This window comes from Globicephala melas, chromosome 15, assembly GCF_963455315.2.
Source record: "Globicephala melas chromosome 15, mGloMel1.2, whole genome shotgun sequence".
NCBI lineage: Eukaryota > Metazoa > Chordata > Mammalia > Artiodactyla > Delphinidae > Globicephala > Globicephala melas.
In genome coordinates this window covers 30,717,731-30,731,602 of record NC_083328.1, presented here as the reverse complement: position 1 = coordinate 30,731,602, position 13,872 = coordinate 30,717,731, and the positions used below count along the sequence as shown (strand labels likewise).

General features: G+C 47.5%; 1 protein-coding gene and 1 non-coding gene across 3 annotated transcripts in view; one reads left to right on the top strand and one right to left on the bottom strand.

Annotated features, from left to right (window-relative positions):
• ABAT (4-aminobutyrate aminotransferase) overlaps positions 1-13,223 on the top strand; it is an 88,117-nt gene extending 74,894 nt beyond the window's left edge. For both annotated transcript variants that reach the window (XM_030883915.2, XM_060285100.1), the window contains 6 exons: positions 85-233; positions 3,853-3,990; positions 4,806-4,973; positions 6,211-6,357; positions 8,643-8,754; positions 10,091-13,223. In XM_030883915.2, the coding sequence (XP_030739775.1) occupies positions 85-233; positions 3,853-3,990; positions 4,806-4,973; positions 6,211-6,357; positions 8,643-8,754; positions 10,091-10,212 (836 nt within the window). In that variant the 3' untranslated portion in view covers positions 10,213-13,223. The remainder of the gene's footprint in view (positions 1-84; positions 234-3,852; positions 3,991-4,805; positions 4,974-6,210; positions 6,358-8,642; positions 8,755-10,090) is intronic.
• Positions 7,489-7,561, bottom strand: TRNAE-UUC (transfer RNA glutamic acid (anticodon UUC)). The gene has a single exon. It is a non-coding gene; the product is annotated as a tRNA-Glu (tRNA).
• Positions 13,224-13,872: the final 649 nt, after the last annotated feature.

Below are 13,872 nucleotides of genomic sequence, written 5' to 3'. Positions count from 1 at the left end.
CCTGGGCTGCCCCATCTCCTCCTCAGAGACCATCCGTCCTCCTTCCCTGAGCCAACCTCTGCTCTTCTGTTGTGCTGGGCTTAGGTTGCTTAGCGACCACGCACTCCAAAGCTATTCACAAGATCGACATCCCTTCCTTCGACTGGCCCATTGCACCATTCCCACGGCTGAAGTATCCTCTTGAAGAGTTTGTGAAAGAGAACCAACAAGAAGAGGCCCGTTGTCTAGAAGAGGTAACCCCCAGGTCCTCCCCTCACCTCCCCCTCAACCCCTCACCCCAAGACTTAGCCCCGGGGAAGAGGAACACACAAAGAGTTTATCCAGGGACCCGCGTGGCGCTCCCTGGGTGGGACGGAGGGACGGGGGCGCTTCCTGCCCCAGTGTTCCATGTTAGGAAAGGTACTGAGACATTGATTTTGCACCCAGCCTCCATCACCCCGCTTCTGGTACCAACTTCTGTATCATGTGAGTTTCTTTGGGGACAAGCTTCATTGCCTCTGGAGTAAGAGAAAATGAATTGATGGAAAGAATACAGGGCAGCTCATAGGAAAAACAATTCCATGGGATCCTGTAGTCCACTGTGTGTCAGTCTTCTCCAGAATCCTGGAACTTTTTTGGGAGCCCTGGAGGTTGCAGTGGGGGCGGGGAGGGACTAAGGATGGGCAACTCTGGTCCCCGTGCCTCCACTTCAACCACAACAGCCCCCCTTTGATCTGTCCCATATATTGGGGTTCCATGTAAGACATTGGAAGGATTCTGTTGCAGGGTGGGGGGTGGCGGGGAATGGCTATCACTCTTCAGATTTGGATTTGAGCTCACATAAGGCTGGTTTGCCTCTTAAGCTCATCATTCTTTTTAATTAATAGTTAACACCTACTAGGTGTAAAGCAAGGTGCTAGGCGCTGGGTATTTAGTGGTAAATAAAAGAGACAAGGTGATGCAGTCCAAGCAAAATAAGGCAAGCTAAATGTCACTACAGCTTTTCTAGTAACTACATTTTTTAAAAGTAAAAATAATTGGGTGAAATTAATTTTAATAACATTTTATTGAACCCAGTGTATCGAAAATATTGTGTCATGTCATTAATATTTAAAAATTATCGATGACATGTTTTTATAGTCTTTTTTCTCGTGTTAGATCTTTGAAACGCTGTGTGTATTTTACACGTAGAGCACATCTCAGTTTGGACCAGCTACATTCCAAGCGCTTGCTAGCCACATGTCTGTCCTGCATCCTATCAGAGAGTATAGGGTAGTCAGAAACACAGCACTGGACAAATAAGCAAGAAAATAGCTATATGATGACAAATTGCAGATGACACTGATTGCAAAGAAAAGCATCTTAGAGCTTCCCTGGGGCAACTGGTGAGACCGAGGCTAAAACTGTCTCGTCCAAATAGGTTTTTCCTTAATTCTGCATAACAGGGAAAGATTGTACTTGTTACTCTATCCAGGTGTATGGTTTGGGTTTTTTCAATTATGTGTAATTATTAAATTATTTAAAAATTATCACAATTTTTTTTTATTTTTTATAAATTTATTTATTTATTTTTATCTTTGGCTGCGTTGGGTCTTCATTGCTGTGCGCAGGCTTTCTTTAGTTGCGGTGAGCGGGGGCTACTCTTCATTGCGGTGCATGGGCTTCTCATTGCGGTGGCTTCTCTTGTTGCAGAGCGTGGGCTCTAGGTGCGCAGGCTCAGTAGTTGTGGCTCGGGGGCTCTAGAGCGCAGGCTCGGTAGTTGTGGCACACGGGCTTAGTTGCTCCACGGCATGTGGGATCTTCCCGGACCAGGGGTCAAGCCCGTGTCCCCTGCATTGGCAGGCGGATTCTTAACCACCGCACCACCAGGGAAGCCCCAAGTATCACAATTATTAGTCTTTAATTATCTGTAAGAAGATGCCCATTTTAGAGCAAAAGTTCAAGAAATATAACCTCTTGGGGAAAATAAGATGCTTTTCTCACTGTTAACAGTTAAAAATTTTTTTCTTATAATGACCTATAATGGAGGAGAATCTGAAAAAGAATATGTGTGTGTGTGTGTGTGTATGTAACTGAGTCACTTTGCTGTACACCAGAAACTAACACATTGTAAATTAACTATACTTCAATTTAAAAAAAGTTTAAAAAAGTTAAATTTTTATTTTTATTTTTTGGCTGCGTTGGGTCTTCGTTGCTGCACGTGGGCTTTTCTCTAGTTGTGGCGAGCAGGGGGCACTCTTTTTTGCGGTGCGCGGGCTTCTCATTGCAGTGGCAAAGTGATTCAGTCATATATATATGTATGTATATATATATGTATATATATATTCTTTTTCAGATTCTTTTCTATTATGGATTATTACAAGATATTGAATATAGTTTCCTGTGCTATACAGTAGGACCTTGTTGGTTATCTGTTTTATATATAGTAGCTTGTATCTGCTAATGCCAAACTCCTAATTTATCCCTCCCTCCCCACACTTTCCCGTAAGTTTGTTTTCTATGTCTGTGAGTCTGATTCTGTTTTGTAAGTAAGTTCATCTGTATTTTTTTTTCATTTTTTTTTTGGCCGCACCGCGTGGCGTGTGGGATCTTAGTGCCCTGACCAGGGATCGAACCCATGCCCCCTGCAGTAGAAGTGCAGAGTCTTAACCACTGGACCACCAGGGAAGTCCCTGTATGGTTTTTTAGATTCCACATATAAGCGGTATCATATGACATTTGTTTTTTTCTGTCTGGCTTACTTCACTTAGTATGATAATCCCTAGGTCCATCTATGTAACTGCAAATGGCATTATTTCATTCTTTTTTATGGCTAAATAATATTCCATTGTATATTTATACCACACCTTCTTTATCCATTCATCTGTCAATGGACATTTAGGTTGCTTTCACCTCTTGGCTATTGTAAATAGTGCTGCTCTAAACATAGGGGTGCATGTATCTTTCAAATTAGAGTTTTCTCTGGATATATGCCCAGGAGTGGGATTGCTGGATCATATGGTAACTCTATTTTTACTTTGTTAAGGAACCTCCATACTGTTCTCCATAGTGGCTGCACTAATTTACATTCCCACCAACAGTGTAGGAGGGTTCCCTTTTCTCCACACGCTCTCCAGCATTTGTTATTTGTAGACTTTTTAATGATGGCCATTCTGACTGGTGTGAGGTGATACCTCATAGTAGTTTTGATTTGCATTTACCTAATAATTAGTGATGTTGAGCATCTTTTCATGTGTCTGTTGGCCATCTGTATGTCTTCTTTGGAGAAATGTCTGTTAGGTCTTCTGTCCATTTTTTGATTGGGTTCTTTGTTTTTTTGTTATTGAGTTGTATGAGCTGTTTGTATATTTTGGAAATTAAGTCCTTATCAGTCGCATCGTTTGCAAATATTTTCTTCCAGTCTGTAGGTTGTCTTTTCCTTTTGTTTATGGTTTACTTTGCTGTGCAAAAGCTTATAAGTTTGATTAGGTCCCATTTGTTTATTTTTGCTTTTATTTCTATTGCCTTGGGAGACTGAGCTAAGAAAACATTGCTACAGTTTATGTCAGAGAATGTTCTGCCTATGTTCTCTCCTAGGAGTTTTATAGTGCTGTGTCTTATATTGAATATTTAAGTCTTTAAGCCATTTTGAGTTTATTTTGTGTATGGTGTGAGGGTGTGTTCTAAGTTCATTGATTTACATGTGGCTGTACAGCTTTCCCAGCACCACTTGCTGAAGAGATTGTCTTTTCTCCATGTGTATTCCATGTAATGATAAGACACTATGACATTGTCAACTTAAATTCCAGGGGTCCACAGCACCCCCCATGCCCATCCTCCGAGGCTGCCCAAGAGCCTCCACGAATCCTTGTCATGTCCCCCTTTGGAATCCAGGTGGAGGACCTGATCGTGAAATACCGGAAGAAGAAGAAGACGGTGGCGGGGATCATAGTGGAGCCCATCCAGTCTGAGGGTGGAGACAACCACGCATCGGACGACTTCTTCCGGAAGCTGAGGGACATCTCCAGGAAGGTCAGCACACAGGGCCAGGGCTGGATGGGGCCATGGGCCATTTCCAGTTGGTTTTCCAGAGCAAAGGGTTAGCCTGGGGTCCTTGTAAACTTCCAGATGTTCAGAGGCTGCCTGTCGGCCTCATGGGTAGAGAAGTTGGGGGTGAGGGCAGGACGGGGGATTCTCCCCTAAAATCTTATTCCAAAGTCAGTCTCCAACCTGCCGTCCTAGTCGGGGACATTCCCAATCACGAGAACATCCTGGGGAAAGCCTAAGCCTCCTCCCTTTTCCTTCTAGGGACCCCACCTCATCTTTCAGCCCATTGTGGTCCACACTGAACAGAAGCCAAATGAACAAACTTCATGTTAATATCATGTCTATTTTAACGTGTCTTGCACGTACAACTGGCCTGTCCAAGCAGTCAGTTCACGGATAAAGGTGACATGACACGAGTTGATTTAAACACAAATGCTAAGTAAATAATAGTCCGGGTGATGAGCAGAGCTGGCAAACACTGCACCGGAAGTTTGGGAAATGGGGCTGCCTTACAGTTGGGACACCCTTCCTTCTGAGCAGGTCAACTTGCTCAGGGACCGAAGCCGATGGTTCAGGGAGCATTTGATGTTCCGGTTTCATACCGGCTGAGCAGTTTGAGGCCACGTGCAGACACAGCCCTGCTGGAACTGCCCTCCTGCAGCCTTAGTTTGGTTTTGCACAGCCCGAGAACACAGGCTTGGTTTGAGGTTCAGAAAGCAGTGGCTCTTGGGCTGGATTTGGGGGTCCGAGGTGGGCGAGTTGCGCTGGGTGTTTATTTCTCCTTCATTCCATGTCGGCAGCACGGCTGTGCCTTCTTGGTGGATGAGGTCCAGACCGGAGGAGGCTGCACCGGCAAGTTCTGGGCCCACGAGCACTGGGGCTTGGATGACCCAGCAGACGTGATGACCTTCAGCAAGAAGATGATGACCGGGGGCTTCTTCCACAAGGAGGAGTTGAGGCCCAACGCTGTGAGTGTGGACCCTCTCCTGTCCAGGGCAGGGGAGGGAGGCGGGGCAAGGGGCATCGACTTCTCATTACTGCTTCTTTCTCACCAACAAGGAACTAAGTGAATACCTAATGTGTCACAGAGGTTTCCTAAAGCCTAGTTCTTATCAATTTAATTTAAAGCCAATGATTACGATTACCCCAGCTCTCTCTGCAGGGCTGACTTCATAGCAGTCCATTGTCAGGCTTCTAATTTTTTGCTTTGTGCACAAGCAAAAACATTGTTATTAGCTGCTGCTCTGAATGGAGCATTTGCTCTGTGCCTGGCCCAGTTCTAAGTATTCCTCTTGTACTTTTAATCCTTACAACAGTCTAACCAAGTAGATGGTATTTTTCTCTCCCGTTTTGCTAATGAGGAATCAGGCACAGAGAGGTTAAGTAAGTTGTCTAAGATTACACAGCCTGTTAAGTGACAAAGTCAAGATTTAAACCCAGAGCTCATACTCTAAACCATTTTACTGTACTGCCACTTGTACGTATGGATTCTCATACACACACACACACACACACGCACAGAGTCATCAAGGGCCCAGGATCGTTCCTTCCACCATTCCTGCATGTAGCTTCTACCCTCAAGGTCACTTCATGATCCAAAATGGCTACTGGAGCGCCGTCTCAATTTGACGCAGTAGGAAAGAAAAAGGAGGGAAGGATAAAGTGGCCCCCTTCTCGTCTTTAAGCAGCCTTCCCAGAAATCCCACAACATTTCTGTTTCTACCACTTTTGACTAAGATCTGGTCACATGGCCACTCCTAGCTGCAAGAGAGGCTGGGAAGTGTGTTTTAGTTGGCTGCATTGACACCCTGAAGGGGGAGTAAAGCGGGTGGTCTTTGAGGGTCAGACTGCCACCAATCCACTCCTGACTCCACCACCTAAGGGGCCATATTTTCACAGACAAATCACTCAACCACTCAGCACCTCAGCTTCCTCCTTTATAAAATGAGGATTATGGTAATTAGGGGCCAACTGTCTTGGTTTCCCCAGGACTGAGGGATTTCCCAGGACCTGGACAAGTTGGTGTCCCTAATAGTAGTACCTGCCTACAGGGTTGCTGTTACGGAGCGATTTTGGTGAGACCATATGCGATATCCTCCCAGCACTTAGTAGCTACTCGCTGGGTTAGTCTCTCTCCTCTTAAATGGGGAGGAGTGTGTCTGGGGTGTGCCTGGAACCCTTCTGATGCCCTGTGTCTTGTTCCAGCCTTACCGGATCTTCAACACGTGGCTGGGGGACCCGTCCAAGAACCTGCTGCTGGCTGAGGTCATCAACATCATCAAGCGGGAGGACCTGCTGAATAACGCGGCCCACGCTGGGAAGGTCCTGCTCACGGGACTGCTGGACCTCCAGGTACTCCGCCCGGCTCTCCCGGATCCCCATCCACGGCTCCCCACGGCCCCCGCGGGCAGCAGCTGAGCTCTTCAGTGTAGCATCACACCCGCTGCCCCAGCAATTCTGAATAGGCTGCGCCATTTCTGTAGGGGACGCCTTCCCACCGCTCCGTCCCGACCCCGTTCCCAGTTCCTGAACTCCCGGTTTTCTGCTGACACTGAGTTCAGGCATCCCTCCTTTGAGAAACCTCCCCAATGTTCCCTGTCTCTCGTTCCCACCCATTTGCCCACTATTCCCTCCTCTGGACCACCTTCTACATCCTGATCACTCCGTAGCAGTGCTCTCCAGGGGAACAGATTGCTAGCTATGCACATAACTTCAAAGGTCCTAGTACCTATACTAAAAGTGAAAAAGAAGGAGCTGAAATTAATTTGAATAATATATTTTACTTAACCCATCATATCCAAAATATTATTTCAACATGCCACCAATATATAAAATAATTCAATATTTCTTATTCTTCTCACAATAAGTCTTTGAAATCCAGTATGTACTTTACACTTACAGTGCATTCCAATTTGGACTCACATTTCAACAGCTACATGTGGCCACCTCATTGGACAGTAGAGCTCTTTATTATAATTATTTGTCTTTGTTATGTCTACTCCCTGCCCGACACGCTCTCCTAGATTTGGGGACAGGGGATGCTGCTGGGAGGAACCAGTGTTTCCAGGACTGGCCAGCCCAGCCCAGGAGTTAGGAGGAGAGATGACCCTAACCCCAGAGGGCTGGATACAAAGAGCCCTTCCTTGAAGCACCCAGTCACCAGTGAGCTGAGCAGATCCACTGATGGTGATGGTGATGGTGATGACGAAGCGAGGAGGGATGGTAGTGATAACAGCTTCCATTTACTGAGAGCCTGCTCCTGCCAAGTTCCGTAATAGGGGATCTCATACACTCTTAAGTCCAATGGTAACGCTGTGGGTGTAGACACCACCATGATCCTTATTTTACAGATGAGGAAACTGAGGTGTGGCGGGTTATTAACTTGTCCAAAGTTACACAGCTTGCACTGGGGTTTGAACCTGATTCTTGTAGCCTTCAAAGCCCATGTTCTTTTTTTTTTCTTCTATTTTTTGACGAGATCTGTTCCCCAACTAGGGATCGAACCCAGGCCCCTGGCAGTGAAAGTGCCAAGTCCTAACCACTGGACCACCAGGGAATTCCCAAGCCCATGCTCTTTGCCAGCGTTTACCTCTCTGACATGATCAAGGACATAACAATAATTATTATTATTTATATTATTTATTATTATTTATTATTATTTCCATTTATTTCCAATTTATTATTATTTCCATTAATTGAGAACTTGCTCTGTGCCAAGCATTATGTTAGGTGCCTTATCTCATTTAATCCTCAGAATAGGATTGCTGCATTTAGGGGGAAAAAAAGCAGGTCCCCCCCGCAGTTAAATTTAAATTTCACAAATCTGAAGCCCAGGAGGGAAGGGCAGACATTGGACTTGGTTCCAGTCACAGGGCAGAGGCAGGAGCTTCAGGGACCACCGTCTTCCTCTCCCAGGTAGGGATGCCAGGACACCCGGTTAAATTTAAAAGATGGCAACTAATTTTTTTTCTTTTTAGCGTAAGTATATCCCATGCAATGTTTGGGACATATTTATACTAAAAAATTAAAAGTTGCTTATCTGAAACTTAACCGGGTGTCCTGTTTTTCTTCTGGCACCCTTAACCCAGAACAACTTGAAGTTAGGAAACTATAATTCTCCTCATTTTCTGGAGGAGAATGGGGAGAAACCCAGATTTAACCCAGATCTGCCTGATTAAACCCAGATCTGCCTGATTGCAGACTCTGAAGGGGCAAGTGTGGCTGCTGAGATAGCTGAGAGCCTCTAACTGTGCTGTAGCTCTAGGGGGAATTTCTTTTTCTTTTCTTGGGCTGGATTTGCATTTAGACTGAGGCTGGGCAGGGGTAGGTGCTAGGAAAAGCCTCTGGGAAGGGTGGAAGGATTGGGCCCTTCCCTCCTGCCACAATGTTCCTTCCCCTGTCACCAGCGTGGCAGGAGAAATGTCAGGCGCTAACTTATGTCCCCTGGGGGGACAGATGCACCCTGCTTGCAGTTGGTGCTGGAGTATGGGATGCGCCAGGGCCGGGCTCGGCAGGGATCTTGTTGTTCTGAGGCTCTCACAAACGCAGGCCGCCCCTGTCCTGAGTGGCCATGAGGTCCACGTGGGCTCATGGCTGCCTTCCTTGGCTTTGATGCCGGCCTTGTGTCCCCACTGCAGGCCCGGTACCCCCAGCTCATCAGCAGAGTGAGAGGACGAGGCACCTTCTGCTCCTTCGACACGCCAGATGAATCCATACGGAATAAACTCATTTCAATAGCCAGAAACAAAGGTAAGGCAGCCAGGGGTACCCACATTTCCTGGTGGGGGGCCTGGAGGGAGGGGGAGGGGAAGGTGATTCACAGGACTAAAAATAGTCTGAATTGCCGTCTCAAAAGAAGAGAAAGTTACCAGGGAGCTTTCCTTATACATTTATTCATTCAACGATATTCGCCGAGAAGGTGAGCAGAAGGTGAGAGGTACCAACTCTGGGGAGGGTCAGGAGAGCCAGGGTCCCTTCCTTCAAGGAGCTTGCAGTCTAGCAGGAAGGGGTGACATCAAAGAGAATATTCCATAAACAATCTATTACAGTTATAAGTCCTAGAACAGAGGAAAAGGAGTTAGAGAACAAATAGCTGGGGAAAATGTCCAGGAAATCAGGGAAGGCTTCCTTGAGGAAGTGGCATTTTACCCTACATCTCGCCGGATGAATAGGGATTGGCCAGGTGAAGAAGGTGAGAAGGAGCATTCCAGGCAGGGGAAGGGATGTGTGCCTTTAGCTGGGCAGAATGGGGCATACAGAGGGAGAAAACAAATGCATGGAGTGGAACGAGGGACAGACGGGTGGCAGGGGGTGAATCAGGTTCACGTCAGCCTAGGGATGAGGTTCGAGATTGTGGACTTTCTCCTAAGAGCTATAGGAGCCATGGAAGTTTTAAGTGGGGCAGATCAGAGAGCCTACTATGTGTCAAAGCTGGTGTCTTTCACCTGGACCATCTTAGAGAATCCTGCAGCAGCCCTGAAGGGCAGGGGTAATTCACCTCCTCTTGAGAATGAAAAAACTGAGTCTCAGAGACGCTATACAACCCAGCCAAAGAGCCCCATCTAGTCAAAGGTGAAATCGCCCTTTAAAAGAAGCAGATTCCGAGAATTCCCTGGCGGTCCAGTGGTTAGAACGCCACGCTCTCACTGCCGGGGCCCCAGGTTGTATCCCCGGTTGGGGAACTGAGATCCTGCAAGCCGCAAAGCGCAGCCCAAAAAAACACCAAAACTCAGATTCCATCCTTCATAAGCGCTGCTGACCTGCCCCCACTTGTGTAACTTCTTATTTTCTTTCCCTGCCACACCACGAGTTTCTGGAAGGCCAGGACTTTGTGTCAGGACTTCTCAATCAGCAGGCCTAGCTCAGGGGCAGCAGAGCTGGCCTTCAAAGTTGGAAGGGAGGGAGGGGAGAGAAGGGCGGCTGAGCGGCCGATGAGCGAGAACGGGAAGGAGGGCTGGACGGGTGGCTGCAAGGAAGGACAGAACGGTTCGGACGGATGGGGTAGCCACCGTGTGTGACCCCGCCCGGCTCCCTGGCCCGTGACTCCGAGCCCAAGCCCCTAACCCACCCCCGCCTCTCCTTTTAGGCCTGATGCTGGGGGGCTGCGGCGACAAATCCATCCGCTTCCGTCCCACTCTGGTCTTCAGGGACCACCACGCACACCTGTTCCTCAATATTTTCAGCGACATCTTAGCCGACTTCAAGTAAAGAAGCCATTTCCTCCACGCTCTGAGGAAGCCCTGATCTCACCCCTTGTCAAATTGATTAGTTTGCCTAATTCATGTTTTCACTTAAAGTATCAGAGGTGAATGCATAAACTGGAGGATTATTTGTGGGGAGGGGATGTTTTTCGTGGCTTGGGGGGAGGGGAGGGGCTGGTTTGCTCTCTCCCTGCAAAGCCAATGGTGTACATTGGTTTTAAGCCCAGAAATTCTGCTTGAGCCCTGGACATAGTCTTAGGTTGGGCCCCGAGGGTCCTGGCCAGGTTATCTGCCACCCTTGACCCCAACGATACCTTTGGAAGCCAGTCAGGGGAATGATACCTGCTCCTGGGGCTGGTGGCTGGGACTCCTGGGTTCCGTCCCTCTCAAGTGACACGTTCTGAACGGGGAGGATGCTGGCTCCCCCTGCCCTATGCAAACAGATGCTTCCCCCTCGCGCCCAGGCCCCGAAGCTCTGAGCATGTCCCATGCACAGTCCAGTGACGGGCAGGACAGAGCATATTAAGGCAGGAGAGTAGGGACACGGCATTGAGCTTGGGGGTGTGGGAAGGGGTCTTCTGGCCTAAAGAGTAGGGCCACTCCCCTGATCCATCCGGGGATTCCTCTCCAAACTGTGAATTCTCGCCTTCATGGGGCTTCGTCCTGGGAGAATCTCTGGGTGGCATCGCCAACAGGTCTTACTCACCACCCTCGTTCCCCAAATTCCCTCCCTCCCGTTAAACGTCAGCCCAGACCTCTGTGGAAAGCAAGCTGCACCTGATCATCCCAGGGACACACGCCCAGGAGTGTAAGCCCAGGCCTGGGGCAGCAGAGACCCCTCCTCCTGTCCCCACGGCACCTGGGGTCTGACTTTGGACCCCTCGCTCCGGGACCCTGTCTCTAGCTCTGCTCATCCACCTCTGCTCCACTTCTGAGCCGTCCCAGGAACGGCTTTGCTGCTACATCAAAGCTGGACTAGGTGTCTTCTTGCAGGAGGTATCATGAATTGAGGGCGCCACAGTTCCATGCAGGAAGAAGTAGCCTGTTGGTGCAAGGTGGCTTCCTTGTCGTTACCCCTGCAAGTCAGAGATTTTCCTGCCATGAGTGACTGTGAGATGACCAGGCAGGTGATACTTAGAGGCTTAATTGGATGAAGGCTGAGGCTAAGGGGGTCTCTGCTGGAGGCGAGACCATTTTGGAACTGATTTGACCTCAGATGCTCCTAAAAAGAGCATTTGGTCGTCCTCCAGCAATGAGTGTTGTTTAGCGGGTAGATGAAGGAAGTCTGTCCAAAAGGAAGCCACTTGGTCTCCTGGTGCCTTGGTTGACTATTTTGGGAGCCGGGCAGATCAAGATTCTCAATTCAGCACTTTTCTCTTTTAATAACTAACCATCCAAAGATCTCAAAGTGGTTTGGTTTTTTTCTGCTTCCGCTTTTCAGCAGATTTGGTCATCATCCTATTTTTGCCAAGAATGAAAGGCAGTCACGTGTTTAACAGACGAGGGGGAATCCCTGAATCCCGGTTCACCCTGCATTCCTGCACTCAGTGCTAATCCGTTGCTTTTAAGGAGCTCTGCCGTGTCCAAGGGCGTTCGCACTGCCAACTAAATGGAGCCTCCCTCTCTGCAAGCTTTCGCTCATTTGTATATTCATTTATTTATCCAGTCATTCATTCATGAAACTTGCATTAAATACCTGCTCTGTCCCAGGCCCAGTGCTAAGCACTAGAAATCCAAAGGTGAAATAAAACCTAGTCCCTGCTCTCAAGGGACTCACATCCCACTGCGGACAACAGAATCCTAAACCAGCAATTAATGCCATAATAGTCGTATGTGTAGGAACATCAGGAAATCAGAGGGAGTGGCCCAATCCACCTAAGGGTCAGAGGAGGTTCCAAGGAGAAAGTGACATTTGAGCAGGATTTTGCAGGATGAACAAGAGTTCACCAAGTAGACAAGACAAGGAAGAGTGTTGCAGAAAGGGAACAGCATATGCAAAGACACATGAGTTCACAGCCTCACACTTTTCACTGGGGATCCAGATTCCACAGGCAATATCCCAAGATTCAAGGCCTTATTTAACAAACAAGCAAAATGCAAACCAAACCATAATTCATGTATGCTTTCTCCTGAGAACTTTAGCATTGGATTGAAACATACAATGAGATTGCTGGAGTCCAAAAGGTTTTTAAGCCAGGGCACAACCAGAAACGTTGGCTCTCTTTGGTGGAGAGAGTGGCTCCAATATTTTGTTCTCTCCCCACAGGGCACAGAGAAATGAAATCTTTTTTATCTGGAAAGTCATTTCCAGACTTATTCACTCCTTATCAAGGGAAGTTACTTATAAAACTTTTTAAGCCATTTATCAGCCAGTCCTCGTTGACTCAGGGCATAGTGAGTTCCTGAGACGTTCTCTTTTGGAAGTGGAGGTGTAGCTGTGAGAATTTCAAGGAAAACCTTCTCAGCAGCGCTCAAGAAACTTGCTAGAGGTTGGTGAAAACATAGGGAGCCCAGAGGACAGGGTGCTGGCTCAGGCAGAGCCCACGCAGAAGAACTTCTGTGGCCGACGGTCCGGAAACGAATCCATCACACATTAGTGCCATAGAGTTTAGTAAATGTCGCCAGCAAATCTCATCACTTTTACAGAAAACAAGGTCCAGTCATGGCAAATCTTAGCACATCCTCACTTTTACTATAAATGGGTGTTTTTTAAATAATTTTTACTGACACTCAGTAACCATGCAAAATCGTGCACAACATTAATATAATCTGTATATCTATACCTGTCCATATCTATCTGTATATCAGCTCATGGTAGAAAACCATAGCTAGGGAGCCTTGCCAACTTACGCATACAAAGTGATCTTGTTTACAGTATTCTGTTGACAGTGCCAATAAATGATCAAGAAATAACACGTCACAGTGTAACTGATGACCATATGCGCAAGTCCATGAACTCAGTCTGTTTCCTGTGTTAATCAGTATTCTTAAATTAAAAACAAAATATTTATAATGGAAACATCAGAGTAAATGTGGTCTTTTTGGTTGGAAATGGTTTTGGTAAGGACTTCTTTCACAAGTTCTTATGAAGCGCCTATGATTAAGCACCTCTTAGGGATGTCTTGGGGGAATTCTCTTCCTGCGTTAAGTCTGCCTTGGGCTGAGAAGTCTGGTGAGGCCATTCAGTTCATCAGAGTTCATCCAAGACATGCCATGTAATGGGGATGGACAAGGTGTGGTCCTTACCCTCAGCTCACCTTCCAGTGGGGCAAAGGTCACAGCAACCCAGCGTAAGGACCAGGATACAGGAGGATATTGTACATGAACAAAGGATAGGCCCAAGTCAGGGTGGAGGTTAGGCCTCTGAGTTTCAACTTCAAGGTTGAGTGGGAACTGCTCCAGTGACTCAGAGGAGGGGTGGAAGGCATTCCAGACCAAGAGGACAGCTATAGCTGAAGGCACGAAGGCAGGATGCGGCAGGGACTTCTACAGCGTTCAGCATTACTAGATCACAAAGACAAGGAAAGCAGAAGAGCCTGGAGACCAGGCCAAAGAAACAGGCAGGGCTCGGACCTGGAGGGCCTCCTGTGCCAGTCTGGGCCTTCCATGAACTGATGGAGCAGGGTTTGGAGCAGGGGGGTAATCCAACATGCATTCTAGAATGAAT